The sequence below is a fragment of the Coregonus lavaretus genome (genome assembly GCF_964263955.1).
Source record: "Coregonus lavaretus genome assembly, chromosome: 10".
Lineage (NCBI taxonomy): Eukaryota > Metazoa > Chordata > Actinopteri > Salmoniformes > Salmonidae > Coregonus > Coregonus lavaretus.
The window spans coordinates 55,979,823-55,997,655 of record NC_139997.1 but is presented as its reverse complement, the minus strand read 5'-3'; the positions used below and the strand labels follow the sequence as shown (position 1 = coordinate 55,997,655).

Below are 17,833 nucleotides of genomic sequence, written 5' to 3'. Positions count from 1 at the left end.
TCTGTTGAAGCATGGGGGGTTGATGGGGCTCTGTTGGAGCATGGGGGGTTGGGGTAGGGCTCTGTTGGAGCATGGGGGGTTGGGGTGGGGCTCTGTTGGAGCATGAGGGGTTGGGGTGGGGCTCTGTTGAAACATGGAGGGTTGGGGCTCTGTTGAAGCATGGGGGTTTGGGGTGGGGCTCTGTTGAAGCATGGGGGGTTGGGGTCGGGCTCTGTTGAAGCATGGGGGGTTGGGGTGGGGCTCTGTTGGAGCATGGGGGGTTGGGGTGGGGCTCTGTTGAAGAATGGGGGGTTAGGGTGGGGCTCTGTTGAAGCATGGGGGGTTGATGGGGCTCTGTTGGAGCATGGGGGGTTGGGGTAGGGCTCTGTTGGAGCATGGGGGGTTGGGGTGGGGCTCTGTTGGAGCATGAGGGGTTGGGGTGGGGCTCTGTTGAAACATGGAGGGTTGGGGCTCTGTTGAAGCATGGGGGTTTGGGGTGGGGCTCTGTTGAAGCATGGGGGGTTGGGGTCGGGCTCTGTTGAAGCATGGGGGGTTGGGGTGGGGCTCTGTTGGAGCATGGGGGGTTGGGGTCGGGCTCTGTTGAAGCATGGGGGGTTGGGGTGGGGCTCTGTTGGAGCATGGGGGGTTGGGGTGGGGCTCTGTTGAAGCATGGTGGGTTGGGGTTGTGGCTCTGTTGAAGCATGGGGGGGTTGGGGTTGGGCTCTGTTGAAGCTTGAGGGGTTGGGGTGGGGCTCTGTTGAAGCATGGTGGGTTGGGGTGGGGCTCTGTTGAAGCATGGTGGGTTGGGGTGGGGCTCTGTTGGAGCATGGAGGGTTGGGGCTCTGTTGAAGCATGGGGGGTTGGGGTCAGGCTCTGTTGAAGCATGGGGGGGTTGGGGCTCTGTTGAAGCATGGGGGGTTGGGGTCGGGCTCTGTTGAAGCATGGGGTGTTGGGGTGGGGCTCTGTTGAAGCATGAGGGGTTGGGGTGGGGATCTGTTGGAGCAAGGGAGGTTGGGGTGGGGTTGATGCGGTAGGGGATCTTTAGTTTTTTTACCCTCTACCTGTTTGTCTGTGTAATCTTAAAGATGACAAATAAAGATGTGTCGCAGCCGGCCACGACCGGGAGACCAATGAGGCGGCGCACAATTGGCCCAGCATCGTCCGGGTTATGGGAGGGTTTGGCCGGCCGGGATGTCCTTGTCCCATCGCGCTCTAGTGACTCCTTGTGATGGGCCGGGCGCATGCATGCTGACTTCGGTCGCCAGTTGTATGGTGTTTCCTCCGACACATTGGTGCGGCTAGCTTCCAGGTTAAGCGAGCTGTGTGTCAAGAAGCAGTGCGGCTTGGCAGGGTCGTGTTTCGGAGGACATCCTTACTTTTCATTCCATTTTGTTTGTTTGTTTCTTTTTCTGGTATAGGCGTGGGTCTCTGTTGAAGCATGGGGGGTTAGGGTGGGGCTCTGTTGAAACATGGGGGTTAGGGTGGGGCTCTATTTAAACATGGGGGGTTGAGGTGGGGCTCTGTTGAAACATGGGGGGTTGGGGTGGGGCTCTGAAGGATGGGGGGTTAGGGTGGGGCTCTGTTGAAGAATGGGGGGTTAGGGTGGGGCTCTGTTGAAGCATGGGGGGTTGATGGGGCTCTGTTGAAGCATGGGGGGTTGGGGCTCTGTTGAAACATGGAGGGTTGGGGCTCTGTTGAAGCATGGGGGTTTGGGGTGGGGCTCTGTTGAAGCATGGGGGGTTGGGGTCGGGCTCTGTTGAAGCATGGGGGGTTGGGGTGGGGCTCTGTTGGAGCATGGGGGGTTGGGGTGGGGCTCTGTTGAAGCTTGAGGGGTTGGGGTGGGGCTCTGTTGAAGCATGGTGGGTTGGGGTGGGGCTCTGTTGAAGCATGGTGGGTTGGGGTGGGTCTCTGTTGGAGCATGGAGGGTTGGGGCTCTGTTGAAGCATGGGGGGTTGGGGTCGGGCTCTGTTGAAGCATGGGGGGTTGGGGCTCTGTTGAAGCATGGGGGGTTGGGGTCGGGCTCTGTTGAAGCATGGGGTGTTGGGGTGGGGCTCTGTTGAAGCATGAGGGGTTGGGGTGGGGATCTGTTGGAGCAAGGGAGGTTGGGGTGGGGTTGATGCGGTAGGGGATCTTTAGTTTTTTTACCCTCTACCTGTTTGTCTGTGTAATCTTAAAGATGACAAATAAAGATGTGTCGCAGCCGGCCACGACCGGGAGACCAATGAGGCGGCGCACAATTGGCCCAGCATCGTCTGGGTTATGGGAGGGTTTGGCCGGCCGGGATGTCCTTGTCCCATCGCGCTCTAGTGACTCCTTGTGATGGGCCGGGCGCATGCATGCTGACTTCGGTCGCCAGTTGTATGGTGTTTCCTCCGACACATTGGTGCGGCTAGCTTCCAGGTTAAGCGAGCTGTGTGTCACGAAGCAGTGCGGCTTGGCAGGGTCGTGTTTTGGAGGACGCATGGCTCTCGACCTTCGCCTCTCCCGAGTCCGTACGGAAGTTGCAGCGATAGGACAAGACTGTAACTACCAATTGGAAATCACGAAATTGGGGAGGAAAAAAAGGGGTAAAAAATAATCACAGTGAATAGGTATGACAAACTCTTAAAATGTAGGCCTGTCCGAACCGTAGCAAACCTAAATTGAAGACTTACAGTACCAGTCAAAAGTCTGGACACACCTACTCATTCAAGGTGTTTGTTTGTTGTTTTTTTAAACAATTTTTTACATTGTAGAATAATAGTGAAGACATCAAAACTATGAAATAACACATATGGAATCATGTAGTAACCAAAAAAGTGTTAAACAAATTATATTTGAGATTCTTCAAATAGCCACCCTTTGCCTTGATGACAGCTTTGCACACGCTTGGCATTCTCTCAACCAGCTTCACCTGGAATGCTTTTCCAACAATCTTGAAGGAGTTCCCACATATGCTAAGCACTTTTTGGCTGCTTTTCCTTCACTCTGCTGTCCGACTCATCCCAATCCATCTCAATTAGGTTGAGGTTGGGGAATTGTGGAGGCCAGGTCATCTGATGCAGCACTCCATCACTCTCCTTCTTGGTCAAATAACCCTTACACAGCATGGAGGTGTGTTGGGTCATTGTCCTGTTGAAAAACAAATGATAGTCCCACTAAGCCCAAAGCAGATGGGATGGCGTATCGCTGCAGAATGCTGTGGTAGCCATGCTGGTTAAGTGTGCCTTGAATTCTAAATAAAATTCTAAATAAATCACAGACAGTGTCACCAGCAAAGCACCCCCACACCATAACACCTCCTCCTCCATGCTTTATGGTGGGAACTACACATGCAGAGATCATCCGTTCACCCACACCGCGTCTCACAAAGACACAGCGGTTTGAACCAAAAATCTTCAATTTGGATCATGAAGGCCTGATTCACACAGTCCTCTCTGAACAGTTGATGTTGAGATGTGTCTGTGACTTGAACTCTGTGAAGCATTTATTTGGGCTGCAATTTCTGAGGCTGGTAACTCTAATGAACTTATCCTCTGCAGCAGAGGTAACTCTGGGTCTTCCATTCCTGTGGTGGTCCACATGAGAGCCAGTTTCATCGTAGCGCTCGATGGTTTTTGCGACTGCACTTCTTATCAAGTTCTTGAAATGTTCTGTATTGACTGACCTTCATGTCTTAAAGTAATGATGGACTGTCTTTCTCTTTGCTTATTTGAGCTGTTCTTGCCATAATATGGACTTGGTCTTTTACCAAATAGGGCTATCTTCTGTATACCCCCCCACCTTGTCACAACACAACTGTTTGGCTCAAACGCATTAATTAGAAAATAAATTCCACAAATTAACTTTTAAGAAGGCACACCTGTTAATTGAAATGCATTCCAGGTGACTACCTCATGAAGCTGGTTGAGAGAATTCCAAGAGTGTGCAAAGCTGTCATCAAGGCAAAGGGTAGCTATTTGAAGAATCTCAAATATAAAATATATTTTTATTTGTTTAACACTTTTTTTGGTTACTATGTGATTCCATATGTGTTATTTCATAGTTTTGATGTCTTCACTATTATTCTACGATGTAACATTTTTGACTGGTACTGTATGTCAATGTAATAGGTTGTGACACAACTAGCCTATTTAAACAATATAATTATGTAGAAGACCTGCAAAGAAAAGCGCCAAGACAAATGATTCTTAACAAAAAAAGAGATAAGACACATGGAGATACTAAAGCAGACAGGATGGGTATTTAGGGCTACCATTCAAAAGGCAAATCACAACCTCTGCTCTGCATTCATTATTCACACACACACATACGCACCACACATCTCTTTGGTGTGGTGTGTGCTGACAGGGTGGCCCTGTGGGCTTCAGCGGTAACATCCAGTGACAGGGAGGCTCACAGAGAAGTCCACTCTCCCTGGAGTCAGGATGGGCAATTGGACAGATCCTGTATCCAGCTACATGGCAGCCAGGCATGCAGGGGAATATGCGTCACATCCGCTTGGCCACAGCAGTTAAACTGGGCCAGCAGAGGTGATCTTCATGCTGCACACTGAAACAAACATACTGCCTGCGTCCCAAATGGCACCCTATCCCCTAGATAGTGCACTACTTGTGACCAGGGCCCATTTGGGACGCAGACGCTGTTTCAAACGTGCTGAGGACGATGCAGTGTGCTATGAACAACAGATAATATTGTTAAATGTACTTGTGTAAACAACGCATCCTACCCCTGGATATTGAGGTTTGGGAGAAGTGGGGATGATCTGTGGTTGATGATGAGTGTTTTACGTGTGGTGACTGCTGACTGCATGAGCGGAATGCCAGCTCTGCTCCCACCACCGAAAGCTAAGAGTCAGCATCTCTAGCAGGACAGGCAGCGCTATTAGGACAATTTTTGGTAAAGATTCATCACCCTTAAACATGGACTACTCAGTACCATCATTCAATATAATTTACTGCTTCACTAGACAACTGATGGTGGTATATTCCCTATCACTTTGCATATCACTGGCAAGCGTCTGCCAAAATTACATCTCATAACACCATACAGTGTGTCAGGTCAGTAATAACATTGAACTACAACTTGCAAACAGTGTTAAACACATGAATTAACATACACATCTGTGCACCATGGGACATACACGCACAGCCATGTTAGCAGTAGTGCTATCAGCCTATCAAGACCCTAGGTGGGGAGGTTACTGTGGGTCAGACTCTAAACCCACCCCAGCCCTGGTGCCACCTGCTACGGCCACCTGCCACCGTGCGTGACCCCCTGCCTGCCCAGACCACCTGGGCATTCCACAGTACAACACAGCATGCCACCAACACCAACCAACCAGACCCAGGTCTGCCATGGCCTGCCACACAGAGACTATAAAACACAGAGAGACGCGACAGTTGAGAGTGTGGGTGTCTGAACAATAACAAAACAAATAGCGTGGGAGAATAAAATGGCTTAGAGGGAACAAGTCAGGTCATCTGGCAGGAAAATTCCCTTCAAGGAATTATAGAAAATGCCAGCAGAGCAAGGGTAGTAGGTGAACTTGTTGCTGTAGGGTATGTGTGTGTGGGGGTTGTGCATGTGGTTTTGCTTGTATGTGGTCATTTGTGTTGTACATACTGGGCACATATTTCTACTACAGTATGCCTGTAAGGCCTCTCTCTCGGGCCCGTGCTGCTGCAGTGTGTTTGGCCTCACTAACCCCCTCCCACTACAATATATCTCTAGTCATCTCAACCAGCAGCCCAATATAGAAGAAACCACAAACTCTTCAAAAACCCTCCAAAGACTCTGAAACAGTGACAGTGAACCACACAATCAGAGAGAGGGCTTTTGACATTGTAATAACCCTGAGGTCTTAGAATCCCAGCATGACAAGCAGAAACAAGAGGCTGCATGTCCCTTTCTCTCCTCACAAGATAACGTCCCTCCTCACTGAATTGTTCCCTGTCTTGGAAGATATGATGAAACATCTGATCATTCCATCTGATCATTCCATCAGATCATTTCCTTGTATTCTGATTATGCTGAAATCTCTTCTTTATCAATTTAATTCAGGACTGATTAAATGCCAGCATCCCCAACAAAACAAATTATTCACTACTTGTTTCCTCCACTCATTGTCTCCATGGTAAACTCACTAATTTAAATCAAACATTATACAGCCCAACGTTGTCCTACGATGTGGAGGGCCAGTGATGATCAATGTGGTGGATATACTGTATATATATATATATATATATATATATATATATATATATATATATATATATATATATATATATATATATATATATATATATATATATATATGTGTGGGTGTGTTTGTGTGTGCCCCCACAGTACCTACCTGCACATGCTGCAGACGAAACACTTGGGGTGGTAGGTGCGCCCCAGCGCTGAGACCACCTCCCCTGTGATGAAGTCTCCACAGCTGTCACACTTGGTGCCATAGAGGCGCTGGTAGTCCTCTGTACAGATGTACTCTCCTCCCTTCTGGAAGAAGCCTGAATGAGCCAGGTCACAGCCACACACTAGAGACACACAGAGACACAGAAGTGAGATGTTAGCAAATAAAAAAATGGTTAAAAGATTGATCAGGCTGTATATACACAATAGAGGAAAAAGGAGGATCAAACATGACATTTAATCGGTAATCAAAAGCATGGTAAACACTCTAAGTAGAAATCCCCAACAGTACAGAGCAAACTTGGCTATTCGCCTCCATTGCAAATAGCATGAACACACAACATGTTTGTACAAGCAGTATTTCCTCATGCAGTTAAAAAGAAATTGTACACGAGAGGCTGTGCTAAACAACTTTTCCTACAACGGGTTGGTCAAAACAAGCATTGTGTTTGTTTGAGATGCGTTTTAAGCCATTCTGAAAAACCTATTTAGCACGGGTAGGCATATGACACAAAAATTGGCATCTTGTTTTCTCTATTCTATCTGAATTGTGATTTAATGAACACACTAAGAACCATAAAGATCCATCGGAGCGAGACATGACGAAACCGACATGGTTGCAAAAAGATATTAGCAAGCTCCCGCAAGACGCCCCGGCCTTCTACCTGCATCCCAAGTGGTAGACAGTCAACAGCCAGTCGGAGTTAACACACTTGGATCGCTGCTGCCCCGACTAAGCAAGGTTTGTTGTGCAAATAAGTTAGCCAGGTCACCCGTGATAGAAGTTAGTATTCGACGTCCATCCACGTCTCAGGACGTCGGAAGATTACATGGAAACCGGCCACTAGGGGCAACAGTGAGCGCTGTTACCTTCAAGTAGGTTGTCGGTTTTGCTTGGGGTTTTGTGGACGGGGATGGGCATAAGCATCTGCCTCTGATTGCAAAAGTTGCAAGTTCAAATCCTTAACCTTAACCTTAACAATTTTGAGTTAATGCCTAAACTTAACCTTAAACAACTTCGAAATTTGACGTTTGAGAAACATGGATGAATGTCTAATTCTGAAGTGAGGCTGTGACAGCTGGTAGAATAAGTAGCCTACATATTTTGATATTAGAGCTAAGACACTATATTAGGCTTCTCAAATCTTGGTGAGTGGATGATTGAAATAACCAAGTTACTTATCTTTCTCTCTCTTTCTCTCCCTCTCTCTCTAGGAGGTCGGCAAACAAAAAGCGCAGAGCGGCGAGCTCCCTGAAGAGCTACTGGACCCCTTACCTGGACCGCAGGAAAAGATGGAGCAACATCCTGACAGGGTCCGACTCCAAGAACCACCCGTCAGTTCCAGCTAAACAGCAGTCTGCTGACGAGGCCCCATTAGATGCATGATACTTCAAAGGCTGCTCAATGAACGGCAACATGCACATTAACGTTTACAATAAGTAGTGGATGATTGAAATAAACAAATCGTGTCAGTGTTATGATTACAATAATTCCTCTTTCTGTAAAATGGTCTGGCAGTAGGATACAAGTGTATAGTGTATTTCTGCTTGATGAGCATGATGATGCGCTAACTTCAGCACCACGGACAGCGCTATCGCTGTCAGCAGCACTAGCAGTGCCTGCCCATAGAAACGACGCCAACCGAATGAACGACCAGCCGGCTTGGCTAGCAACCATAGATTTGTGTTGGGACTATATTTTCGTGGAGGGATGAAATAGTAGCCTATGAATACATTTATCAAAATAACGTTTTTTATTTAATTGGAAACCCGTTGTAGAAAAGCAATTGTACACAAGAGGGCGTGCTAAATGACTTGTTTTAGCACGGCTGTGCTGCGGTTGTAGGTACACGTGTGTGTGTATGTGTGTCAGTACAGTATGTTAGCCTGGCCTGCATGACCCCTGACCCTAGATAAGCTACAAAGTTAAATACTATAATCCATCCATGAGAATTTTAAAAAGTGGACATAATAATAATAATCATACTATATAATCACATTAACCCAAATGTCGACATTGAGTAAATGCTCTGTAAATGACCATTGATATGGCTCTTGCTGTAACTCAAACTTCAGTGTGCATGTTAAAGAAATAGGCTTCAATTAGCTAAATGGCTTTAGATCTAGCTGAGAGTGACAGTACCCGTGCCAAAGTGTTTAGAAGCCTAGCTGGGTAGAAAGAGCCCCAGTAAATCATCAGGCTCTATTGACTCACAAAAGATGCAGCCACTGACAGAGAATAAGGATTATGAGACAGGGACAAAGAGACAGAGATACTATCTCTCTAAGCATACATAGGATAGCCAACTGTCAGCCAATATGATTTCAAATTGAGAATGATGGGTAAATGATGCCTTACACACTTATTGCTGAATGAACCAACTAGCACTCACAGGCTCACATCAGAATTAGAAGTTCATCCATGTTCTCAAACGTCAAATTTTGAAGTTGTTGCTAACGTCAAATTTCAAAGTGTTTAAGGTTAAGTAAAAGGGCATTATCTCCGAAATCTTAAGGTTAGGTATTAACTCAGAATGGTTAAGGTAAGTGTTAAGGTTTGGGATAGGCTTAAAACCAAAATCTCAAAAACTATTTTCTATCGCTGGATTTAAACTTGCAACCTTTGGAATCAGAGGCAGATGCTTATGCCCATCCGCAACTTCCTAGCAAAACTAAAACCTACTTGAAGGCAACAGCGCTCACGGTTGCCCCTAGTGGCCAGTTTCCACATCATCTCCCAATGTCCTTAGACATGGATGGATGTCGAATACTGACTTGTATCACAGGTGACCTGGATGGAATGAACAGCATGAGAATTTGAATAAAGCAATCCAAAGAGATAGATAACTTATCCTATCTAGCAGTTTTGCTAATTTCATAAATAGTCCACAAGTGATATAGAGTGAGTGTTACCCCCCCCCCCGCTCCTGCCCCTCAGGAGGAGTGAACCATGATCCTGTGCACTGCGTCTCCAATAACACCGGCTGGCTACAAACGCTGCAGCATAGACAAGACACATACGTCCCCTTGGGGCACCTAGCCACACATGCTGCCAGCCAGGGAGACAGCCTCTCTCTTAGGGCGGCCCTGCCTCTCTCTGCTACAGCACCACGCTGTGTGTGTGTGTGTCATGGGTCCCACTTCTGTCATGGGTACCTTTGAATGAAGCAAATAAGACACCAAATATAGCACACCAACCATGAAAACAAATGTTTTAAGGGTATAAATTATTCAGTTAAACCTAAAGAAAGGGATGCATGAGCTAAAACATTACATATTTTGCAGGACTGAGATTCACAATCACAGGATCCACTGTTCCCATCACCTATTCCCCTCATTGAAGACATCTAGACAATAGAAAACACAGGCATACAGTCTCCTACATCATCTGTAGAGCATCGGAAGTACTACAGTTAGTTACACTATTCCTCTATTGTGACACACTGCTCCTCTTTGTCTCACTGACCCACATGGCGTTCTCTTTCAACAGCAGAGCCCGAGCCCATGCTAGCTAGCCAGCCAGCGAGACAAATCACTGCCTACCACAGCCCATTCACTGCCAGAGAAAAAGCTTTTGAAAGGCTAGCGGTGACATCTGCACGCCCTACAGTTTACCCTCTCTATCTGGCCCAATGAATAATTCAGCTAGTCCATAAATAAAGACTGGTTCATGAGGAATCAGCGGCCCACCACACCACACCACACCACGCTGCTCCACACTTACTGCTACCACTACAGTCTCTACAAACTGATGCCAGATCAGCCAGGACCGGATGGGGGGGATTGGGAAGCAGGGCGGGGGGGGGGGGGGGGGGGTTGATTATGTATTTATCAACAGCCAACAGACATAATTAAAATTCTATTCCCCCCTCCTCTCCTCCCCTCCCCTCCCATCCCCTGGTAATCGCATGGCACGCAATTAGGCTTTATCGCCTCCTCCTCAGTGGAGCGCCAGCTCTTTGTGGCGGTAGAGGCGGGCAGAGGCAGGAGGCAGGCAAGCTCGCCTAGCCTGGGCCAGATAAGGAGCGGTTGCCAGCCCTCTGCGTCCTCTGAGAGAGTGTGAGAGAGATAGAGAGAGAGAGAGAGAGAGAGAGAGAGAGAGAGAGAGAGAGAGAGAGAGAGAGAGAGAGATAGAGAGAGAGAGAGAGTTGTTTAGCCTGGGCTGGGATCAGAGCTCATGCCTTGCCTGGTCTTCCGCTCCACAGCCAGGAGATGGCCAGTCAACAAAGCACTGCTCACATCAGAGGAGGAATCTAGGCAGAAAGGACGGCAACTGGTTGTTTGATAGTAATAGCACCGGCGGAAACCAGAAATGATGCCAGGGTACCAATTTGAACTAAGAGCTAGCATGCAGATTTATGTCTAGGAAAGAGATGGCCAAGTTGGCTTGGCCTCCTGTTATGTGGATTGGGCATCTGTATGCATACACACACAGAGCAAAGCAAACACAACCACATTATGGGTTGATTACACATGTAGCAAACATCTAAAAGATGCCAACCCTGAAATGACAGTGAGTAAATCTGTCTGTGTGTGTGCACGTGTGTGTTTGAGCATATGGGTGCTAGGAGTGTGTGTGTTTCAGTCCATATGCACCATTTCTCTCTGTTTAAAGCTGTGTGTGCAACATTAAATGTGTTTCATGGCTCTGGCTCACTCTGATTGGCTCTCATAATTGGTTAATAAAACACCCATAAGATGGGTACTCTACAGCCTAAGGCATTACATCACCAACAGATAACAGATAGCTGAGAGGGGGAATCTAATGCTGATCTAGGAGCAGTCATTTAAATGGTATAGGCGCTGCTTCCTGACTACTGTAGATCGAGACATGAGCGTGTTACCATGCTAGAGGCCTGCAGGTACAGAGCAGGTACAAACTACTAATCAATAGAGTTTCATTAGGGACATTGTGAAAACACTCACTCAGAATGATTAACACAATACCCCAGGGAATGGAGGGAATGGAAAGAGAAGAGAGAGAGAGAGAGAGAGAGAGAGAGAGAGAGAGAGAGAGAGAGAGAGAGAGAGAGAGAGAGAGAGAGAGAGATCCAGGGCTCTAAGTATATATTGGGGTTGACAATGAAGAGACTGTAATTGAGTGGTATCAAGAGGAGCTGTGGTGTTCTGGCAGGCCTGGGATCAGTACAGGTCTACAGGCATAGAAAGGTATCACTATGCCTTCTCCTCTTTATCTCTCCTCTCTATCTATCTGCATTATACCTCTCCTTTCGCCGCCCGGCCATGACTGAAATGACCTTTCCCCATTCAAGTGTAACAAATGCCAATGGGTGCGTGAGTGCTATGCCGCCCGCCACGGCTAATTTAGTCCCCACCGAGACCGTTCAAAAAGCGTCGACCGTGCCTCCGCTCCCTCCGCTCCCTCCGCTCCCCGACGCCTTTGGGCCCGTCAGATGATCCCTTTGATGTGTGTTTGACTCAGGATGCAGTACGCATGTGTGGGGGACCAAACCAGTCAGCACTGTCTGCTGGGTCACAGTGGAAGAGGCAGGGAGGGAGGGAGACCTTGCGGGGTAGTACTTTTATGTACGGGAAATTATATTGCCGATGAAAAAAAATCTATATACCAGTAAAAGAGATTATGGATGGGAAATGAAGGGCAGTACCATCATTACAAATAATGAATGCTAGATTTTCAACGAGTCAGCATAAATCTCGTTTTTCCCTCAATTTATAGCACAGTAATGGATGACTGGATAAATCAGCAGATAGAGTTGTCTGGACGGCCCTGATATCCACATACTGTTGAGTTGACCCTTCCTTAAACTAGGAGCTGTATAATCGTAGTGTAAGAGCTCAGTTCCCAGAGTGGTTCTAAACCTGTTCTAAAACCAGACTAACTCAGGTTCTAAACCGGGACTAACTCAGGTTCTAAACCTGTTCTAAACCGGGACTAACTCAGGTTCTTAACCTGTTCTAAACCCAGACTAACTCAGGCCCTGAGACTTCAAACATGAACCAACCAGATGCTACCTACCGTACGTCACCTTATTAACAGCTGTTCACAGAGCAACACCAGCAGAGAAAGGGGAGTACTGATGATTTATCCCTCATGAACTAGAGGCATGAATACAACACTATGGCTCCAACACCTAGGCTCCTGGAAAGCCACGGGCTGGGCTGGGCTGGGCTGTACGTGTCTAGTGTAACAGATGAACAAGCACCTTGAGATGCATATACTGCATGATCTGAATTGCAGATATCACCAGGCGAATACAACCCAAGTCTCTGTGTCACCTTGGCACAGGAAGGGAGATGGTGAAGGGACTGCCAGAGAGCTTAGAGTGTAAGAGTGGCCTTTATAATCCCGATAAGCTTCCTTCCATTTGTCAGTAAGATGCCTGACTGTCAGATGAGTTTGGGCACCGTCTGTATACTTGGTTCTCATGGGTGTGTTGACCCAACCACAGATTCATTTAGCATCTCCACAAACCCACCTCCCAACAGGTTCCCACAGAGACACAAATGGCACCCTATTACTACCTCCAAGAACATGGATATTGCCTAGCATGCAAACAGATGCATGACGTCAGATTCCCACAGTGCACTTCCCACAGCGCAGTCATAGGATGCCTTCGCATTCCCAAACAGAGAGGACGAGTAGTCACTAATCCCACCTGTCTGTGTGTGTCAATTTGGCATGCTTGGACAGGCTTTGTGTTACATAGACCACACACACACACTTCACCACGGTGGCTCCACAATCCTCTCAACCTGCCATATAGTATCATATTGTTTTCAATTTATCGTCATATTACGTACATTTTGTCTCTGTGGTCCTCTTTCCTGTGGTCAATGTTCACATTTTCCTCTCAAAGCAGAGCTTTTGTTTCCCACATATTTCATTTTGTGTCCATTTTTCAGAACATTCTTCTAGCAGTCAGATTAGGGAAAGTAGACATGGACAGACAGCAGTAGTATGTCTTAATCCCTCGTCTGGCTCTGGGCCTGCTGAGCAGTAAGCAAAGGGATTATCCTGGCCATCTATCACCAATCTGGGAGCAGCATGCCAGGCCGGCTAGGCCAGGGGTACTACAGTGCAGTGCACCAGACATGCCGGCAGCAAAAACCTCTCTCTCTCTCTGGCTTGGCGATAAGAAACATGGGGCAGCCAGGGGAGTTGCCATGGCAACAGGACCCCCTCTACCACCACCAAACCCTATCTCTGTTTCTATTATTCTCTCTCTCTCTCTCTCGCTCAGACGACTATCCTTGCAACCAGGATTAGTCTCCACCAATCACCAACTCTGAATGCCGCACACGTTACACACCGATCAAAAGCGACCGTCGGAGTCCAAACGTAGCCAGAGACAGTGGCACTGTGTCGTATTATGGTCAGCTGTTTGAGAGATGGTCAGAGCACTCCCCCTCCTCCATCACCCCCTGGCTGGGACTGACCAAGACTGACCCAGCAGGACAGAGGGCACATCCTGGGGGACCTGCAGAGGGCTGAGGGTTGGGGCAGAGAGTCAAGAGGTCTCTGACCTCTGACCTGTCAGTGCATTACACTCCATGTTAAGTTGCTCTCTGTCTGTCTCACATTCCCCCCTCAGCCCTCACCTCTAACATTCCAGCCAACAGTCTAGTATGAGGGCAGACAGACAGTAAATACCTGTCCACATTACCATTTTATAACCGTGTTAAGGGTTCAAACTTGGTTCTGAACGGTCTAACCCTGCTAGTTAAAACAATCTGGACTGATATAACCTAACCCAGTGTCTACATTCAGTCTGTTCGTAATCACATGTGAGCTGTGAGCCAACCAAATGGCTCGTTAAGCGGTTTGGTGATTTCGATTGGCCAAGACACGGGCTTGGAGCTGATCCACGTCAGCGTAGTAAGAGACTCAGCACCCTGATTACCTGTGTGACCTTCATAATCCACCCATGAATCTTCATGGCTAACGGAGCCTGCCACTGTAAACAAGCACTGACACACTCAGTCTCCCTTCCAATCATTCACTTCTATTCAAATAGGCCTAACTACGTCATTATATCACCCAAACATTGTTTCATCTAGGAATGCAACATAGCAGTGATATTGAGGGGTTATAAATTAACAACCATGGCATACACGTACTGTATACTCAATAGTACGCAAGCTGCATAATTTTTTGAACAACTGCAGGGTAGGTTCCCTCAATTTCAATTATTTTTTCTTAGCGTGAACAGAGACCAAACACATTGACAAACAGTCCACATCCTCCCGGCAGCTCCAGATACAGCCCAATCTGATGATCCAGGCAGGCAGGGGGGAGAGAAACAGGAGAACAGAAACATGTCGCAACGATTTAAAGGAAAGGTTTCTACAGAGTATGTACAACTGTGTTCTACTCCACAGGAGCAAGTCTAGTCATACAGAGGGGGAAAGAGGGAAATAGATGAGAGGAGAGGGGAGAGGAGGCAGGGTAAAGGGCTGTATAGGTCATAAGCCAGGCCGTCATTAGTAGGGGGGATATTGCTACTCCCAGGGAAGTGGACACTGTAACCCTGAGTCTTCCCTCTCCTCTTCTGAGGTGGAGTGTACAACTAGATCCTCAATAACAATTATGCTGTAATTGCAACTCCACCACAGTATGCTCTTCATTTTTAGAATCATCAGGCATGTATTCCTCATTTGCTTTAACATCGGGTTGGTCCTATATAGCTAATGCTTGATTCTGTACATGATAACTGCCGCTGCTATTCAGAGAGTGCTCCTAAAACAATGATTGGGGAAATTATGGAATTAGTGTGGGAGAGAAAGGGGGAGAGACTGAAAAAGAGAGAGAAAAATAAATGGAGAGGTAGAAGAGAGAGAAAGAAATAGAGAGAGGAAGCGAGAAAAAGAGAAGAGATAGTGAAAAAGGGTTCATATCTGCTCCCCAGGGGCCTGTAGTCATTGTTGGAAGGGGAAAGCCAGTGGGATGTAGGCTATAAAGTGGCAGCAGCAGCAGCAGTCCTGCCATCCTGGCAAAGACAGAGAGAGACAAAGACGATAATGATCCCATCTTCCATGTTTACGGTTGGCAAAGTGAATAGAGAGATGGAGAGAGATGTCCTACAACATGTTGTTTGGCTCATCTCATCCAGGCAGCTACAGTATATCTGGAGACACAGACAGACAGACAGACAGACACACAGTCAGTCAGTCGAAAAACAAACACACACAAATCTCTCTCCATGGCTTTCTGTAGAAAGTTGTCAGAGATACAAGATTATAGTAGCCCAGTTTTTAGAGGAGGGTGATTCCAAGAAACTGAAATTAGCTATTTTAGGCTTATTTTAGACCTATACATGCCTCCTGATAAAGTGAACCGTACATGATACAGACAACATCTTGGTGGTAGTATACTCCTTATAGTGGGCTCTCAAATATTGAGTATGCCTAGATTCTGAAATACACATTTTCACATTAATTTATTCAACATTACGAATATTAATATAAATATCTCAAAAGTACCCTTTTTGATGTAGATTATTTTAGTTTATAACAATATACTCTTCAAACACATACAATTTCCAGAGTGGGCTCTCTGGCACTTTTAATGATATGACCCATTTTATACATAGAAATTGACATTATAGGTCATTAACCAATCACAGCCCTCCTTTAGGAATGCACATTCAGCAAGTCACAAGCAGAGGGAGTTCCCTTTGAATCCATTTTCCCATTCACAGTGTTGGTGGTGCTCATAAAATGTATCATACCTTCAGAATTAGCAGAGAACCCACTCTGGAAATGTGATGTACTGTACTTGTAGAGTATATTATTCCAAACAATATGTCTTCAAATTAACAAAATCTAAAAGGGTCGTTTTGAGATATTCATATTTTATATGTTGAATACGTAAATGAATGTGAAGTATTTTATTTCAGAATCAAGACATACTTCATATTTGTGACTTGTTTCAGGAAACGAGTCATATGTCGTGGGTCACTACTTCACAGGAGAGCCATTTGAACATAAACTTTTTTTTAAAATCAAAATGCGTTTTTGGCAGAAATGCCTTCTGGAACATGTGAACTTTCATGTGCCTTAATAACAAACGTGTATGCCATCTGTAAATACAAATACAATTGTTAAATCACGAGCCATATAGCACGCTTCTGTCTATTTGAGCTGGTCAGTATGTATAGGAAATCCTGTCTAACGCGGCTTTTTACAAAATATATCGCATAGTAGAACTGCATATGTGTTGCTCTCCACTTTCTGGAGGACCGTGTTTTGAAATCACTGGAATTAGAGTATGATAGCTAAGGAGATGGAGAAAACATCTGTCTCCGGATTACATCTTCAAACTAAGGGCAACCATGGCATCCGTGACAGGGAGAAGCGTCCAACCATGATGTATACGGGTAAGATAGTCTATCTAGCTACATTTTCAGATATTACACATTTCTAATTTTGACAGAAAGTTGTTTTCATTTCAAGTTAAAGTGTACTGTTAGCTAGCTAGCCTACGTTAGCTGGCTGGCTCGCTAGCTAACGTTACGTGTATGATCTGTGTAGTAATATTATTCGTATCTCAGAGCCATTTGCTTTGCTAGCTAACATTGAACCTGGTTGGTTAGCTACCTGCAGATTCATGCAGGGTAGTAACGTCATGAGTTGGGATTATGGTTCATTGTTTAGCTAGCTAGCTAGCTACATGTCTTAACAAAAGACTCTACTATGCAAGTAACCATTTCAATAGAATGTTTATGATGTCAATGTGACAACTGTTGATAGTCGTAGCTGGTAAATTCGCTCTGGCTATCTACTCCGATTTCAGAGCACTCTCATCTGAGTGTGCCAGAGCGCAGAATAACTGACAGATTTACGAACACTCAACACCTGTTGAATATAGCCGGTGTCAGTAAATGTTGGCAAAAAAGTTTAATTAAATTGTTGCCAGCAGCACAGTTGCAGTCACCAATTCTCTGGATAACATAAAAACAGCCTAACCAGCTCTGCTAGGGCGAGTAAAATGGTCAGTGAGCTGTTGTGTCTGGAAGTAGCTAGCAAGCTAGCCAACATTAGCCAGTTAGCTTGGGTGCTTGACTGCTGTTGTTAGGACAGAACGCTCGGATCAACCCTACTCCTCGGCCAGAGCGTCCAGTGTGTGCTCTGAACGCTCCGAGAGTGAAACGCTCTGAATATACGAACGGACAATCTGACAACGCTCTGAGTTTACGGGCAGGGCTATAGTATAAGAGGGTGTGAACGATGCTGAATGGGTGTAGACAAAGAAGAGCTCTTCAGGGGGTGTACCAAAACATTCAAAGGCCATTTTCTCAAAAGTGAGGTTACAAGTTTATCAACTTTCAAAGCAGAATTACTTTCCCATTGCTCCTCAACTGTAGTGTATGATATACCATTTTCTAGCTCTGAGTCTCTACTTTTATCCAATGTAAAAAACACAACTTCAAATTTTGCTACATAAGACCGAATCGAGCCGGTCTGTCACATTTTAGAGCAC

General features: G+C 46.2%; 1 protein-coding gene across 1 annotated transcript in view; it reads right to left on the bottom strand.

Moving 5' to 3' along the window:
* Positions 1 to 17,833, bottom strand: part of LOC311136387 (actin-binding LIM protein 3-like) — a gene marked incomplete at its 5' end in the record, with an annotated part of 102,982 nt that overhangs the window by 38,807 nt on the left and 46,342 nt on the right. Inside the window, one exon of the mRNA XM_084170485.1 lies at positions 6,314 to 6,497. Within this exon, the coding sequence (XP_084026611.1) occupies positions 6,314 to 6,497 (184 nt within the window). The remainder of the gene's footprint in view (positions 1 to 6,313; positions 6,498 to 17,833) is intronic.